The sequence below is a fragment of the Ursus maritimus genome, unplaced genomic scaffold (genome assembly GCF_017311325.1).
Source record: "Ursus maritimus isolate PB19 unplaced genomic scaffold, ASM1731132v1 scaffold_13, whole genome shotgun sequence".
In the NCBI taxonomy this organism is placed as follows: Eukaryota; Metazoa; Chordata; class Mammalia; order Carnivora; family Ursidae; genus Ursus; species Ursus maritimus.
Genome location: NW_024423675.1, coordinates 63,128,246 through 63,146,965, shown reverse-complemented (window position 1 = coordinate 63,146,965; position 18,720 = coordinate 63,128,246). Strand labels below are relative to the sequence as shown.

Below are 18,720 nucleotides of genomic sequence, written 5' to 3'. Positions count from 1 at the left end.
GTCTGATGTGCATCTGAACGAGATCACTGGCTGTGGTGTTGAGAACAGACCAAAGGGACAAAGAGCTGAGCAGAGAGACTCCTGGAGAGCATCTGCAGTCATGTGAGAAGTAACAGCCTGGGAAGAGCTGCAACAGGGAATAGTGTGCAGGGGTCAGATTCTGGATCTTTCCTGAAGGATCAGAGGTAGCATGTGAGACAAAGAAAGCAGTTAGGAATCACTGGGAGACTGACGGAGCCTGGGACAAACAGCACGTGAAGGAGACGAGTGCTGTGCTGACACCACGGGCTCGGCCGAGCGAGGGCCACACCAGGGGCCAGTCCCTCAGCGGGGCCTGGAAAGCTCGGGAGCTGCTCAGAGCAAGGCTGGTGCAGGCCAAGGCCAGAGCCCCCACTGCCCAGACCTGAAGGACGAGCAGCAGACAGAAACAAGGAGACTGACGAAACGGGGGACGCCGTGAAATCACATGAATTTGTAGTGCAAATAAACAGTGATCTTTAAAACCATCTCTCCGCAGGCAGGCCAGCCTGGAGACAGAAACTGCAAACAGAAGAAATGGCAGAGCCGGACGACAGGAGACTGAGAAGGCGAGATGCTGAAATGCGCCGGGAAGGCACTTCATCAGAAGGCTGACTTCGGGAAGTGAGCTGAACAGGAAAGGCAGACGCACGGGCAGTCAGGGCCTGAAGAGCTGGAGAGCTCTGGGGAAGAGCGAGCTCACAGCTAACTGAAAATACAGAAGGAGAGCATGTGACAAGGACGTGAAGAGGACAGGTGGCTGGGGCAGAAGGGGGAGCCTAGGTCTAGAGCAGGGGACAGAGGAGACAGAGACGACGACAATGCGCCTCTGCAGCTGGAAGAGCCGGCGAGCCGAGGCCCCGGAGAACACACACCAGGGAGGGGAAACGACCCCAGGCTGGTGTGAGAGGACGCAGCAGCCACCGGCGATCGGCGNCCGAGTCTACAGCCGAGGCGTCAGGCGGCGGGGAGGGGCCCCCGCCACCAGCATTCAGCTCCTGGACAAGAGATGTCCATTTCCAAACACACACCAGTGACCACACTCTCCTCCCTCAGGGCTTTTCTCTGTTTACATTTCTAACCCGTGCCTCATGAAGAGATTCTGTGTTAGCAGAAACCCTGAAGCAGTCTCGGGGAGACGCACACCTTGGGTTCCACACGTCCCCACTGAGACGGATGCACACAGGTCTACAGGCCTGTTCTACTCGTCGGAGGCCTAAGAGGCTTTACACTAAGGCAGGGTTTCTCAACTTCAAAACTGACATTTTGGGTGGCCCATGTTTGGTTTGGGGGCTGTCCTGTGCACTGTATGATGTTTAGCCGGGTCCCTGGCCTCTAATCAGTCGGACCTCCCAGTCATCACAGTCAAAACTGTTTCCAGACCTTGCCAAATGTCCCCACGGGGCAACCTGCCCCCGGCTGAGCACCCCCGCTCGGAGGACCCCAAAACCTGGCACACACACACACACAGGACTGGTTGTCACGCTCACATAACTGAACAGGCAAACGGGCTGGCAGGCGCTCTCAGGAGAATAAGGGTTCCTACCAGAAAAGTTTTCCAGCCTGTGCTTCTCCTCCTCGGATGTAATGAGTTATTTCTTTGGTGAAATTCCATTCTTCTTCTAACAGGTTTTTTAGACTATGGGAGGCTTGAGGTAACTGCTGCAGCATCTGAATCCAGCTTCTCATGTAATCAAAATACACCTTGAAATACAACAACATAAAGGGAGATATCTGAGAACGGAACTCAGCAGCTGCCAGCTTTCAGCTCTGTTAACCTGGAAACTACGACTCAGAAGGGCCAGTTGAGGGGGACGCTGAGCACGCAGCGTGGAGAGAAGCAAGATTCGTCGTCACAGGACTGCTGTCTACATGGGGATGTCTCTTAACCCTGCACAACTCAACTCCCCGGCAACTTAACACATTATTTACAATCTATTTCAATTACCAACAAAATAAAATGTTCACAATGTGTACAGAAGCAGAAAAAGAATCAAACTAAGAGCACCCAGAAATGTTCATTATTAATATATTGCGAACACTACTCCTTTAAGAGGTTGGGATCGTTACTTGTTTAACTGCTTATTTCAACTTTAGACAGTATCTTCCGTGTTGAGAGGGAATGAACACACTTTCCCTCACCATCCCGTCCTGACACCCGGATTTCTACGACACAGGTTTTTTTCAAGATTTATGACATGTAAATTATGATTTCTAATCAAAATACCCAATTGTCCCAAAATGGGGTTTATGTCCACCGCAAGGCCTACGAGAACAGCCTTCCCATTCCTAAGTCCTTATTTCGATGTATCTGCTGCTTACTAGGGTTTCACTGTCCATCAGCCTTTCTCCAGACAGGGTCACAACTGCTAGATCACAAATCCCCACTGCCTATGGATTTTTTTACCGAAAGGACAACTCAATTGAGTATAAAATACCTGAGTTACACATTCTCTGCCCCAGGACGCTGAAGGCATTACCAGCTTCAAACGCTGTGTGCTGTTCGAACAAAGAGCCCCGACGCCGGCCTTGTCTCCCGCTGCCCCTGCTCCCTCACCCCTGGAGCTGCCTTGCTTTTTCTCTGGATTCTGTCTTTAGTCTTGGATCTCAGTTACCTCACCAGGCGACACCTCAGGGTTCACTGGAAGGAATGCTTCCTGAAATCCAGTGCTGACTTTCAGTCGGCAATTTCAGGTCTTTATTTTAAGAAAACTGTCTTCTGTTGGGTCTTTGGATGCTTCTGGGCCTCCGCCAGCCAGGCTGTGTGGTGGGAATCTGCAGTCCAGGGTCCCTCATGAACACCGGTGTCTGTGTACGGTGGAACCTACAATTCATGGGTCTACCACCATCTTCACCAAATGAAATAAATCTCTTAAACATGAGACCAGGACCCTCCTCTGCCTTCTCTGCGTGCTGCTCCCTCTCCCTGGCCTCCCTTCAATCTGGCTGTCTCCTGAGGACGGCCCTTCTCTCACCCACCCTGCCATGGGGCGCCTGTATGACCACGCCTTTCAAACCACTGCTCTTACGGTCTCATTTAAAAGCAAAACAAAATACCTGCCCCGTTAAGATTTACATCATCAGATACACCAAGGAACCCTTTCTGCAACCTGTCACCTACGGCTTTCCAAATGCCCGCCAACCTTCGTCACACTCCGACATCTGACATCATGTTCTCTCCGACCCTGGCTCAGCTACCACACTGCGCTTCACCCTAGATCTTGTCATTACAGAATCAACTCTCGGCCTCAAATCATCCCAAATAGCCTGATTCTAAAACCTCCTCTCCTCCTTCCAGTTTTCTGTTCAACTACCACCACTGTGACTGTTCTCTTGTTTAAGCCTTACCTGAACTCCAGCCCACAGGTTTCTCTTCTCTCTCCAGGTCACTACCCCTCACTCTGCCCCCTTTCTACCCTTACTCAGCTTAGAGCCCACATAGCCACCCTTCCCACACCACTGCAGGCACCACCCCACACTCCGCCACCTCTCCTTTCCTTTTCAGCTCACCTGCTTGCCAAACCCCAAAGCATGATGAGCCCGACAGCCCATGCCTCACACCCACACCCGGGAAGCTGAGGGCCATGACTGTCCTGGGACAAGGAGGCCGCTGCTCTACGCATCGTAATCCCAACCACATGGTGTACGTTTCTGGTAATATTTGTATCTCCACTCACCTAGTCTCCCTCTCCCCTATGAGCACAGTCTGAAACTCTGCCATTTTTGTCAAACAGCCAGTGCCCACCCTCACACATCTCACCCCTCCAAACGAAGAAAAAAAGGCATTAGATATAAAACCCCTCATCTTCTCAATACCAAAAATGCACACCCACATGCGACATGCTGTCCTCCCCTTCCTAGCAATGGCAGAGCGAAGCTTCCTCTGGATCTCAACACTTGTGTTTGGAGACCCACCTCCTCATGGCACCTGAGGAACCTCGCACCATCGATTTCGCTCTTCTCTGATACACATGTAATTCTGTTCATCTCTTTCCCTTAACAAAATCAGTCCCAAAGGCTTTCAAATGGTCTCTAGGAACTTCAATTTAAAAACTCTCCCTGGGGGCGCCTGGGTGGCTTAGTTGTTAAGCGTCTGCCTTCAGCTCAGGGCGTGATCCCGGTGTTCTGGGATCGAGCCCCGCATCAGGCTCCTCTGCTGAGAGCCTGCTTCTTCCTCTCCCACTCCCCCTGCTTGTGTTCCCTCTCTCGTTGGCTATCTCTCTCTGTCAAATAAATAAATAAAATCTTTTAAAAAAATAAATAAATAAAAAATAAAAATAAAAATAAAAATAAAAACTCTCCCTGGACCCACAACCTTCACTATGAACTCCACTGCAAGAGCCAGGCCTCAGCGGGAACCCCAGCTGTGTGTGTCTCAGCCCTCCCTCTGGGGTGTCTCGGCCCTCCCTCCTGAGTCTCAGCCCTCCCTCCAGGTATCTCGGCCCTCCCTCCTGCATCTTCCATAACTGCCACATCTTGTTCATCAGTTTCACATTTTCATTCCTCTTAAATTCTTTTTATGTGGTTTCCTTAAATCGATCACATGTTCCTACATCTCTATCATGTTTATCGCTTTGGTTATTTCTAAGGCCAGGGCCAGAGAAATGAGTTAAGACAGCTGATAACTTCAATGTGGTTTGTTGCCTCAAGCAAATGCTCACCAAGTTACGTCCCTGGACCCGCACACATACATGCTTAGGCTTCCCGAGTCAGGATGATGATGTAACACAGAGTAAAGCCCCCAAGTCACAGAAATTCTGCATCACAGCCTGCTGCGTCCCCTCACCCTGGGAAGCTCGCATTGGCAGTGTTCCTCAGCTGCCAGGATACGCTCACATGGCCGAAGTGTCTCCACTTCTGTTCCCCTGTCTTGCAGATCTGCCACTGACAGGTCCTCCACAGGGATTGCTCCTGCTTCTCTCCTGACTGTTCACATCCCAGATATCACAGCTCTAATGACTCACTGGCCGGGCTATGAGATAGTTAGAGCTTGTGCCCATCCTCATTTTAGCCCAGATTTCAAGGCAAATAACTGTTAACAGTTTTCTGGAGGCAAAGAGAGGAGAGCAATGTAGTCAATTTCCTCCTTTACTGAACATGGAATTTTGTTCTTTACTCTCCATTCTTTTTGCTGATTTTTGGTGAGGTTCCAGGGAAGGCTGCTGTGGTACATATAATGTGACTGACCATTCAAAGGCCATTCTCTCCCTCCTTCCTAACAGAAACACCGATTTTGCTTGGGTTCCCCAGTTTTCAAAACATGCCCCTGCCATTAGCCATCGAGCATACCCTGAGGCACAATTTTAAAATCACTGGTAATTTCTAGCTCTTCATCTGTGAAGTTATGGAGATGAAACTAAGGGAGATCTTGCCCCACATGGATCACTGGTAGCAAAACCGAGACTGAATCCTTAGCACTTGTAGCTCTAAGGAGTAACTTACTTCCCCTACATTTCAGACGACCCACAGGTATACCACGGACACTGTAGCTGAATGACCTGGAGGGCACAGTTCGCCTGCCCGATTCTCTTCCTTCCTGCCCCAGTGACTGCATGCTAAAGCGTGCTGTGCACACCTTTGTAAAACCACCAAAGACAGTTTGGAAAGCAAGCACTTTTTGGCTTTTTAAACTCCTGCTTTAACCATCCACTGAGAGAAAGAGAGAAAATAATTTGCTTTTGCATTTTTCCGTGACTTTTCAATGATAAAGACTTTTCTGACCTAAAAAATATTTAGTAGTTCAAAATGTAGCCACATTTTACACACTCTGGTCTTTTATGCATGCTCCCCAAACAATTAGGAAATAGTTTCAAACTCAAAATTATTTCTTGTGATACGCTGGATGGTCTAAGTCCCCTTTGCACCCACATTCTTCTTCTTTCTATCCTTCAACCATAGAGGCCGGAAAACTAAATATTTGCATCCCCAGACTCCATTACAGTCAAGAGGCAGGCAACAGTTTGGCCAACATGGCACAGGGGAAATCTGTCGGCTGTGGCTTCCAGGAGAGCTTTGCTGCTCTGGATTGAGCTGGCAAGGAAACTTTTTCCCTTTTGCTTTTTCCCTTTCTTCTAGCCTAGAAAGTGGGGGTGGTATCTGGAGGTGCTGCAGCCATCCCGAGGCAGAATACAGTGCGATGTCACACAAAACATTCCGAAAACAATATACCCATAAACATCGTCATTTTTATATTGTTTCACTGACCTGCCACGTGCCGGGATCATCTGTGCATATACTCTCATGAATCCAACCTGTGTTCATTATACACTAATACTCTGCCAGGCATTATGGAAGACAAGACCACTTCAAGCCATAGCCCCCCGTCTTATGAAGCTTTTGGGCTAGCTGGGGAAAGTGGAGAGCAGAGCAGATCGCTGAGTGTGCAACGGCACAGCTCGCATCGTAACTACCGTAGAGTGCAGAGGACGTACAGGTAAATGCACATTAAAGGCTGACGTTGTCAGATAAAGCTTTCTAGAGAAAAGTAAAACTTGCAAGTAAGTCTTACATGGGTGGATAAGGAAAAGGGATATGTCTATCAGGAGAGATAACAGGAGCAGAACGACAGAGGTTAGAAAGCACCAGTAAGCACAACACCTGTGGTGTGAGAAGCCTGGGGAGCTCCTCCTGGAAAGAAATCAAAACAAGTCTGCTCCTGCCAAATCAGTGTTTACGATTCCTCGATTCCTCGAATGTACGAGGTTCCTCAGCTAACTTCTGACTCAGGATAAGAGCTCCCAGGTGTCCTCAGGCTAGCTGAGAGGACCCGTCTCCAAGTCGTCCCTGCACCCCAGCAGAATTCCGCCCTGGCATCTAGCACTTAGGGTGCAAGTATCCCCCGTGCCCAGGTCCCAGCAGGCGAGGAGCCTCTCACTGTCCACTCCTGCCTTCCCAGCCCTAGCTCGGGCAGGCGTTACAGAAATGGCTGATGCTAGACGGCTGGATAAAATAGGACCGGACTATGATTCCATTTCTGGGCCATTCTGCTCTAAGATGAAGAATCTTGTGTTAAACAATGAACTAGGGTAAGCTTTGTCAAAAATTCTAATGCAAAAACCACTGAGGACTGGTCAAGATGTGGGTTTAGGTGAAACAAATTTAATCCTATACGAGATACAAAAGTCAAGTTGAAGACCACCGCTCCCCATCCCGTGCTTGCTCTCTCGCGTGCTCGCACTCTGCTCTCTCTCACATACACACACATACAGGCACTCGAGCGTGAGAACCCCCCCCCAGGGTCTCACCACGAGCATCTTGTGCAGACACACACATACAGGCACTCGAGCGCAAGAATCCCCCCCCCCAGGTCTCACCACGAGCATCTTGTGCAGACACACACATACAGGCACTCGAGCGTGAGAATCGCCTCCCCCCACCCCAGGTCTCACCACGAGCATCTTGTGCAGACACACACATACAGGCACGTGAGCATGAGGATCCCCTCTCCCAGGTCTCACCACGAGCATCTTGTGCAGACACACACACAGGCACGTGAGCACGAGAATCCCCCCCTCCCAGGTCTCACCACAAGCATCTTGTGCAGACACACACACACAGGCACGTGAGCGTGAGAATCGCCCCCCCCCACCTCAGGTCTCACCACGAGCATCTTGTGCAGACACAGACATACAGGCACTCGAGCACGAGAATCACCCCCTCCCAGGTCTCACCACGAGCATCTTGTGCAGACACACACATACAGGCACGTGAGCATGAGGATCCCCTCTCCCAGGTCTCACCACGAGCATCTTGTGCAGACACACACATACAGGCACGTGAGCATGAGGCCCCCCAACCTCAGGTCTCACCACGAGCATCTTGTGCAGACACACACATACAGGCACTCGAGCGCGAGAATCCCCCCCTCCCAGGTCTCACCACGAGCATCTTGTGCAGACACACACATACAGGCACGTGAGCATGAGGATTCCCCCCCGCCCCAGGTCTCACCATGAGCATCTTGTGCAGGTCCTCCTCGAAGGCGTCGATGTTGCAGTCAGTCTTGTCCAGGTGGTCCAGCACCTCGTGCAGCATGAACTGGTAGTACTGCTTCATCAGCAGGCCGCCCTTGAGCACCTCTTTACACTCCCTCACCAGCTGCGGGGACACAGGCTCTGTCACTCCACACCCCTCACCACATCCCCTCCTCAGCCTCAAAACCTCTGAAAGGCCTCAAACATTTTCTAATTCCTTATCAGTTCGTTTCTATAACTATCTTAGCAGTCTTGATGATGAACCAAGTAGTGAAAACAAAAGTAGTTAATATTATAGCATGAATACACAGAGAAAATATCATACAGGCAAACACTGATTTGTGAAACTATATTCCCCTACAAATACACCGATATAGAAAATAAACCTCACTGAAAAAGATCTATTTTTCTACTAGTTTGCATTACCTAAGACAAGGGATAGGAGAGAAAAATCTCCTAACGAAACTGATGATTTTTATCCAAAAACATAACAGAGGTTCAAATATACTTACATGCCACGGAGCATGACAATCTTTGTAATGGTTTAGCATAGCAACGACTGTGATTTGTGGCCTTTACCATCAAAAGCCTCTAATCATCACCAAAATCAAACCTAAGAGCAATCTGATGAAATGAGACGGAAGTCAAGGGAAAACAAATCTAAACAAAAAGCTAAGCGCCACTGCCTTGGGCAGGCCCAGCAGGTAATGCTGGAAAGGAGGGGGGGCTGACACGGGATGACTGCCCTTGAAGTTCTTTCGTCATCATAGTTATCCTATATTACCATGGTATTATTTAAAATGATGGGGACTAAATAAATTGTGATGTACCTATATACCAGACCACTCCCGCAGCCATTTAAAATCTTATTTTTGAAAAATAGTTAAGAGTAAAAACTCATATACGGATTTTTCTTTTACTTGTATGTATAGGAAAAACAGATGGATAAAAACATACCAAAATAGTTACAGTGGTCATCTCTGAGTGGCAGCATAATAGGATAATTGTCATTTTTGTCTGTATCATTTTCTGTGCTTTTCAAATATTCTAAAATAAATATGGATTGCTTTTATAAATATAATTTCCCCCTTTAACATGTTCTAAAAATAATTACCCACGATAAGACAGCCATGGCTAGAGTTAAATCTATTAAAAGCTGTTATGTTCAGATATAAATTTCTCTGTTAAAGATGTCACTTAGGTGCTTATAACTGAATCTTCGAATGATTTTAGCCAAAACTTGTTTTATTTTTATTCTAGTAATGCTACATTCAACTAAGTACTGTTTTTGTTTTTTTTAATGTTTTAACATAAATTACTGTTTCATCTTCACAAAAGCTCCATCAGCAAAAAGTAAACTCTGCCTTGTCTTACCAGGTTATATTCCTGAAGTATTCATGTTGTGACAAAGGGAAGTCAGTATTTTACCCAAACTTCCTAAATTACCACTGCAATCAGGTGGACAAGTGAGAAGCACGGCCACAGTGGGTGACAGGACAATAACCAGAAGCAAGGTGGAGAGCAGCAGAGCGAGTGAGGAAGTAGGGCTCTCTGATGTTGCTGGGCAGAAACTGAAGCGAGGACCCCCGCAGCTAAACCAACACATTCAAGTCCTATTCTGTCCTATTGTATGGCCTGTGCTTGCCCCAGGTGCCAATGAGCTCCTAGCTCTTTCATCCCGAGGGGACGGACATGCACAGTTGACAAAAACATACCTTTTTCTTTCTTTCTTTTTTTTTTTTTTTCAAAATCTGACATGTTTATTTTGCATAGTAGATGTAGTAATATCATAAATATCATACGAACATTCTCCAGCATTCACTGTGCCAGATACAACGGCTTCCAGCCACTCCTGTTACCTCTGGAGTATCAAACTCCCTAGAGAATCCCATCCAAAATGAATGAAAACCAAGAAAGCAGCAGCTGTCATTAATGTTTACACCATGCAACTGTCTAAACAAGCAAAAAGTCCAAACATCTCCCCACTGCATACTCTAAAGACATTTATCTGTTTCCATGTAGCTTAAATAGAACAAAAAATAATAATAATAAATTAAAGGAACTTAAACTACTTCTAACGAGTGATTTTTAAGTTTCTAGCCTCGAAAGACTGTGTTAACAGATTATGTGTTTACATCACCAGACTTTTATATCCTTTTGGAATGAGGAAGTGATGGTAAAAAGGTTGGATCACAATCTTATCTTTCAGGACTACATGCAAAGAACATTTTAAATTACCCTAAAAAGAGCAGCTTAAAAATACTAACATACTCATTTTTCACTATTTGCAACAATTTAAAAAAAAAAAATCCTCAATCCAAAATAAAAACGACAAGTCTATAGAATAGCCCAGTAATTGCCAAATATTTTTAAACAGTCGTTGAAACAGACCTGCTTAATACTCAAGAGAGATGGTTCGCCAGCAGGTCTCTGTTCCAGTCTTAACTTGAGACACTCATGGATCACGTTCAGGAGGACACGACAGAGCACCAGGAAGGCGGGCTCGAAGGACGGTAAGTCCATGGACTGCAGCTCGTCCCACGACACAGTGCTGCACTTCTGCTCCGACGAAGGGGGAGTCCTGGATAACTGCACGTAATCGGAACCCCACATGGGGTCTGGAAATTCAGAAAACTATAACGAAAATTCAACAAAGGTTAAAAGAGCACACAAAAGAATGTCCTAAGGGTGTGGTTATCAACTATTATTCTCTATAGTTTGCTGACGATCTGCAAAATCACAATTTTACAGGTAAAACAATCTTTAGAAAAATTTAACATTTTCAACATAGACCCAAGAAGTTCTAAAAGTTATAGAAAATTATAACAAGGGCACCAAATTATAATATTTTTATCAAGAAAGCAGAGTAGAAAAAGAATCAAGTTCACCATTTGCATCAAATATTTTATCATCATACTTAAAATAATTAGAACACTTTAAGGTTATATATATTATTAGCCACAACTATCTCCAGACTGAGAAAACCAGAAATTATTGAAATTTGAGAAAAGATTACAATACCAGGGAGCCATTAATGTAAACATAAAGACCAATTCTCCTGTCCGCTGCTCTCCTGAGCTACACCAAATGATGCTGATAAAAAAACAACTCATCAAATTGATCCAGCTGGTCCCACTCAAACATGTCATTCACCGTTCCCGGGAATCTCAGTGTTGCTCACCCTTTCTTACAGTTACCCTCTTCAGATGCCTTGTGCTTTTCCCTCATACAATTGGGGATTTGGAGCTTTTCCCACTGTCCTTAGAGCCCTGGCAACATCATATCCAAAGACCTTCCCTTCTCCTTTTATTGAGAAAACAGAGGCCAACAAAATTCGAAAACCTCAACTTCTCATCGATTTATTTTAAGATTTTATTTATTCATTCCAGAGAGAGAGATTGAGACAGAGAGAGCAGGGAGAGGGCCAAGCAGACTCTGTGCAGAGAAAGGAGCCCGACACAAGGCTCGATCTCAGGACCTGACATCATGACCTGAGCCAAAACCAAGAGTCAAACACTTAACCAACTGAGATATGCAGGAGCCCTTCAACTTCTCTTCAAATTAAAACATCACCAATTATAGCTATTCCGCCTCCACGTCATTCCTACCTATGCTCCCTGTCATTTAGTGAACTCTTAACTGGTCTCTGCTCACATCTTTTTATGCTCAACACATACTTCTGCGTTTAAATTAATACATACTTTAGTTTCCCATAACAGCCAAGAATTTTTAAAATAGTATATCATTTTTAAAATGTGATCAATGTGGTTAGGGTTAAGACAAGTCTATTTAAAAGCTTTAGGCAGGAGTGCCTGGGTGGCTCAGCCGTTAAGCATCTGCCTTCAGCTCAGGTCATGATCCCAGGGTCCTGGAATCAAGCCCCGCATTGGTCTCCCTGCTCGGCAGGAAGCCTGCTTCTCCCCCTCACACTCCCCTTGGTTGTGTTCCCTCTCTCGCTGTCCCTCTCTGCCAAATAAATAAATAAGAATCTTTAAAAAAAAAAATAAAAATAAAATAAAAGCTTTAGGCAATATAGATTAAGAAGCTGTGGTCCATATATACAATGGAATATTACTCAGCCATTAAAAAGAATGATTTCGCAACATTTGCTGCAACATGGACGGCACTGGAGGAGATAATGCTAAGTGAAATAAGTCAAGCAGAGAAAGACAATTATCATATGGTTTCATTCATTTATGGAACATAAGAAGTAGGAAGATCGGTAGGAGAAGAAAGGGGGGGTAAACAGATGGGGGAATGAACCACGAGAGACAATGGACTCTGGGAAACTGAGGGCTTCCAGGGGGCTGGGGAATGGGATAGGCTGGTGATGGGTAGTAAGGAGGGCACGTATTGCATGGTGCACTGGGTGTTATACGCAAGTAATGAATCATGGAACTTTACATCAAAAACTAGGGGTGTACTGTACAGTGACTAACATAATAAAAACATTATTATTAATAAATAAATAAATAAATAAAAATACCATTTTAATTTAAAAAAAAGCTTTAGGCAATATAAATGCTTGTTTTCCTCTGGTGTAGAGACTGATCTCAGATCAAAGGTTTATTTAAAGCTCTACAAAATTCAGCAAACTTTCTCTGATAAAGAATTCTTTTTGGCATTTACTCTAGACTTCCAGCCCGCTCACCCACGCACTACAGGCTCACTGGGAAAGGGAACAATCCCTACTTGTCCACAGTGCAAGACAACACTGCCTGGGAGACCCAACAGCCAGACCTACACTGCTGCTGAGGAAACGTGTGCCCATTGCTGGTGCATGGTGGGTCAGTCCCTGTCCAATGAGGAACAGACGGTAAGAAAACTACTGAGCACTGAAGAGGAAACAGCAGCGTTAACTGCGGAAAACCAAGGTGAAGCATCAGAAGAGCTGACACTCACTAATGCAGGAAACGGGAGAACCATAAAAATCCTCTACTACACGACCACACTGAAGTCGCAACAAATTCAATAAAGGCAGTGAAAATAGAATGAATGTGGTAAAAATTAATAACTTAGACATTAACTACAGAAATTACCACTACAACAAGGAGCAAAAGAAAAAGGAATGGAAGTTTTGAGTAAAAAACAGAGACAGAGAAGTTGGACCTAAGAGCCTAACGTGAGAGTAACGGGAGTTCAGAAAGAGCAGGAGGAGATGGAGGAGAGCTTTTTGCACAGGCAAGATACCACTAATATATGAAGAAGAAAGAAGAAAGCTCTTTGGACAGGGAAGAACTCAAAGTACAATTCATTTACCTTCACTTAGAAACTCCCTGAGGAAGCACAGTAGGGTCCAGTCAATTGAAAATTAAATCAGAATCAAGATCCAAAGTTACAAAAGTACTCAAGGAAGTGAGAAGCCATGAAACCAGCAGAACTTACACAGCAGATACAACTCCATGATGATAGCTTGGTGAAAGACTATAATCGAGTTCTAGAAAGGGGTATTTGATTGTTTTTTTTTTTAAAGCATACTATAAGAAAAAAACCTGGATCTTAAATTCCCAATTATTTCAATAAAACACAAGACGAGAGGAAGGGAGCAATACAGTGCAAGAATGGCATTATTTGCTATTATCTCATCCATTTATTATTACTTCCTGTGAGAAATACAGGATTAAATATGGTATAAAATCTGTGATCAACTCAGGAAAACTGGGCCGACTCAATAGCAGAGAGACATTGATAAAAATGCAATATATTTACAATCATAACCCTACTGGCATTTTGTGGCGGTTAATAAATTCAATCAATACAATTCATGTGGAAGAAAGTAGTGTACAAAAGTAAAAACAGCGCAGAAATTTTTTAAAAGAATAAATGGGAAGAACTGCCCTACATGATGGCAAACCTTACTAGTAAACCTACTTTATTTAAAGTAGAAAAGATCTGTAAACAGATCGGCAGAGAAACATATAGAATTATCTATAATAAACACATTAAAAAGTAGGCAGTAGTTGAAGAAGCTGGAAAATGGATAACCCAATGTTAAGGAAAATTGAAAAATAATTACATCCTTACCTCCCCCATAACTATAGTCACAATATTTTAATTATGTGGCTATTTTAGAAATTCTTGCCTGATATGAGAAACTAGAGTATGTATTAACATAAATACAAAAATGTTTTGAACATATACATATGGAAAGACTCCAAAATGTTAATAATACAGGTTTAATAACATAAACACAGAGCTATCCATTAGGTTAAGCCATATAAAATTGCCATTTTAGTCAGTCAAAGGTGACCAAATCTTGGCAATTTAGTACAGGTCAACATAACAACAGGAATTCTGGAAAGACGGTGGTGGCAGCAGGATTTCAATTTAGTTCCCCCATAAGAACAGACAAAACAAGGATGACAAAGTCAAAACTCCTTAAGGCACATGTCCAATAAAACTAGATGACAAGGTATCTCCGTGAACTCCAAAGTAGAAGAGATGGGGAGAAGTGAACCGTGCCAGATCCTGTAGTATCACCACTTGTGCAAGGGAAACACGGGGGATTAATAGGGTGTCTGATGGGCCCAAAGGGGAAAATTCCACAATCACTAATGACTATTCAATAGAAAGCTCACTGCTTCTATTTGAGGACTTGAGTGAAACAGAAAGTGATTTGGGCACAAAGTCGAGTGAGGTCAAGGGGTTGCAACAGGTCTGAAGGTGCTGAAGTGGTTTAGGCCTCCCAAACTCTTAAAACTATTAGCTAAAATCCCCTTCCAGGACAAACCTGCTAGACTAAAATCCAACTGACCAGGGAAGTAGAGTAGAGGTAAAGAACAAGAAGGTCCAGAAGTGGGAGGGGAACACAGCCAGAAGATCTCAAAAAAAGAGAACATTTTTTTTTTTTTTGGCAGATCAGAAGAAGAAGCTCAAAGCTACAAACCCTAACACGTTCTGAACTCTCTCTTTCCTTAAACTTCATAAAAATAAATATGTGTAAAAATGAGCAACAAAAGGACCGTGCTAGAATCCAATACTGGGCTACTAAGCAGAGAAATAAGGACCAGAATAACCCTAGAGACAACAAAAGCCTGCCAGAAAGAAATGCCCACTAAACAGAGAGGACTGCAGCCCAATTTTCCAAAAAAAAGGTAAAAGAAATTAAGAAAATCATAGAAAATATAAAAGAACGACATAAATTAGAACTAGAAAGACTCACAAAGTGATAGTACTCAAAAGATAATTTTTTTAATTGAAAATCATTTTAGGGGCACCTGGGTGGTTCAGTCAGTCAAGTATCTGACTCGGTTTCAGCTCAAGTCATGATCTCAGATTCGTGAGATACTGAGCGCCGCCTGGAGTTCCCCAATCAGCGGGGAGTCTGCCTCTCTCCCTCTCCCCCTGCCCCTCCCCCTGCTCCTGTTCTCTCTTTCTCTAAAACAAATAAATCAATCTTAAAAAAATCATTTTAAAAACAAAAAGCAAACTAGCAGGAACATGAGCACAAATAAAAAGAACAGATAATGGCTTCACAGAAATAGGAGGTAAAAACGAAGAAAATTTTATAAATCAAAAAGAAAGAAAGAAAGAGAAGAAGAGATTTGAAATAGTTGACAGAGAGGAAAAGCAGATCTAAAACACATACAGTAGTGGTTCCCAGAGACCCAAACTAATGAAACAGAAAACAGTTAAAACATTAAGAAATTTACTTGAAATTAAAACAAACAAACAAACATAAAAAGCAAACAAAACCTGAAATCATATACTAAAAGGCACCACGTATTCAAAAATATCAATGTGGGGGGCGCCTGGGTGGCACAGCGGTTAAGCATCTGCCTTCGGCTCAGGGCGTGATCCCGGCGTTCTGGGATCGAGCCCCACATCAGGCTCCTCCGCTATGAGCCTGCTTCTTCCTCTCCCACTCCCCCTGCTTGTGTTCCCTCTCTCGCTGGCTGTCTCTATCTCTGTCGAATAAATAAATAAAAGCTTAAAAAAAAAAAAAATCAACGTGGAAAAACCACCACCAGGTAAAGTAGTAGAGTTAAAAGAAAAAGAAAAAAAAAAAACAATCCTTTGGGCATACAAGTTATAAGTAAATAAACAGATGAACAAACAAAAGTTCTTATACATAGAAACAAAAAAATCATATGCCATGAGACTCTACAACCTCAGTGCTGCATGTCAAAAGACAATGAATAATATACATTAAACTTATTCAGGGAAAGGAAATACAAGCCAAAGATTTTGTGGCCAAATAGACTTGTAAGAGTCAATGCTGCAAACTGTTAGGAAAATCCAAGAACTCAGAAAACATTGGTCTTATGAGCCTTTACCAAGGAATCTACTACTAACAAAATGACTCAGGAGGCTGTTACAAGATCAAAACAAGAGCCTTAAAAAAAAAAAAAAGGTAAAAAACTACGCATCTAAATCTAAATCTCTTATCTATGTCTCTATGTCCATCTATGGAAACACACACACACACTCCTGACTCCTGTAGGGCTAAAAGGAGGTGAGAACTAAGGGAGAGTTTGGTCCACAATGGCCGTATTGCAGATATACAACAACTATCAAACCCCAGGAGAAACGGGAGCATGTGCAATGTTGTAGCATTTCATCGGAAGTAAAAGAAAATCACTTCAAATGAAAACCTGGGTAAAAAAAAGGATAATTCCAATATACTCAAAACCAAAAAATGTTGAGGCAGGGGAGTACAATAAGGGTATTAATATTAATATAAGTATAACCCTAAGGAGTAAAAATAAACTTGTCATATATTAAAAGTAACTAAAGAAAATTGAATACACAGCTTATATGGAAGCTTATACACAGCTTATATGGAAGCTTATACACAGCTTATATGAAAAATGGAAGAATAAAACAGTTTTTTTTTAAGCTTATCTTTATCAGGGAAACCACCTTCCCTTGAAAATATATTACTCCATAGACTTTCTCTTAAAACAAAGTATTTTATATAATTCTTCAAAAATTAAGTTTAAAAAGCAATACCTAAAAGTAAAAAATAAAAGATCTATGAATGGAGAAATAAAACATGGCCTATCCGCACAATGGAATATTACGCAGCCATAAAGAGGAATGAAGAACTCATTACAACATGGATGAGCCTGGAAGACATGATGCCAAGTGAAAGCAGCCAGTCACAACAGACCACATACATGATTCCATTTATATGACATGTCCAGAACAGGCACATATGAAGAGACAGAAAGCAGGTAAGTGGTTGCTCAAGGCTGAGGTGATGAGTGGAAGGACTGTGGAGGTGGCAGCTGAAGGGGACAGGGTTTCTTTTAGGAATGCTGAATATGTTCTAAAAGTAGACAGGGGTAGTGGTTATACAACTCTGAACATAGTAAAAACCACTGAAGTGAACACTTCAAAACGGTGAATTTCATGGTATGTGAATTCTGTCTCAATAAAGCTGTTATTTTAAATATACAACCAAAAAAAGAAAAGATTCTAATTATATGTCTAGTTAGTGGCATAATCATGTGAAGAATTATTCAAGGGTCTTGAAAACACAGTAATTTGATGGTATATCCCTAACGGACATATCCCTAAGGATGGGGGGAAAAATTTCTACCTTTTCAGTAGCATATTGCTGATGGTACTATTCTGAGATTACTGTGTATGGCTTCTGGAATATAGTAAGTATATTCTAATAATCTACTACTTTCATATTCTAAAGCCATCATTTCTGTTATCACCACAAATTGAGATTTTCAGTGTAGAAGAGAAGTCAAACGAGATTATGTAAAAAATTTAAAATCCTGATTTTGAATTGTTAGCATGAAATTGGGATGTATTTTTGTGTATTTGTGTATGTTTTGTCTACTGAAGAGAACTAAAACAATGATCGACCATTTCAGTTACAATGAGCAATGTATAGTCCCAGTATACCATTTCCCAACAAAAGGAACAAGGATTCGCTGAAGATATATCAGATTCCCAATCTTGAGCAGATGTACAATATAAGCTTAAAATAGCTTCTTATATCAGCTATCAAAGAAGTTATGAAACACTACTCACTAGGGCTGGGATAAAAGGACTTCAGCCAATTTGAGTATGCTCCCACTGTCCAAAGGGGGACAACATAAACATCAATTACTATAATTACTTCAATGAATTACAATGATTTCGATGGCTTGAAACATATCAAATAGGTTTAAATTGATGAGTTCAGAATCATATTAACAAAAAAACACTAACTGGTCACCAATAAACCAACTTGTTTTTTTGAAAAAGGGTAAATAAAAGGGAAAGACTCAAGCATATTCACCCTGCCACTTCTGTTCAACTACTCCACTGGGTGACCAAATAATGATTGAGGAAAGTTTTTCTTTGTTAACAATCTACTTAACGCAGCTGATAATTAAGCTAATAAATTAAGAAGAAAAGAGAATAAGAATATCACTTTTCAATCCTTAATAAAGTAAGCGACCTCGGCAATGATATTTAACTGCTAATATCTCAAAGAGACGTCATATATTAGATGTGTCCCCATGAAGCAGTATTAACACCATCAATCAACCAATCATTCAAGAAATCCTGAATCTAATCAAGCCACTAGTTCTTACAATCAGTTTACACAGAACACAGAGAAAAAGGAAACATGTAAAACAACTGTAGATACAATCACCAAAATTCAGAATGTAGGAAAATCTCTATAGGATAAAAGGTCCAGGTTCTTCAATAAATATATGGCAAAAAAAAAAAAAAAGGGAGGGGGAGCTACAGATTGAAAAGGACTTAAGAAATATAATGAAGT

At 42.9% G+C, this 18,720-nt stretch overlaps 1 protein-coding gene across 5 annotated transcripts in view; it reads right to left on the bottom strand.

Annotated features, from left to right (window-relative positions):
* The window catches only part of MAP3K4 (mitogen-activated protein kinase kinase kinase 4), a 109,799-nt gene that overhangs the window by 32,183 nt on the left and 58,896 nt on the right, over positions 1-18,720 (bottom strand). For all 5 annotated transcript variants that reach the window (XM_040628033.1, XM_040628028.1, XM_040628029.1 and 2 more), the window contains exons 4-6: positions 10,383-10,625; positions 7,969-8,115; positions 1,565-1,722 (exon numbers count right to left, since the gene is read on the bottom strand). In XM_040628033.1, the coding sequence (XP_040483967.1) occupies positions 1,565-1,722; positions 7,969-8,115; positions 10,383-10,625 (548 nt within the window). The remainder of the gene's footprint in view (positions 1-1,564; positions 1,723-7,968; positions 8,116-10,382; positions 10,626-18,720) is intronic.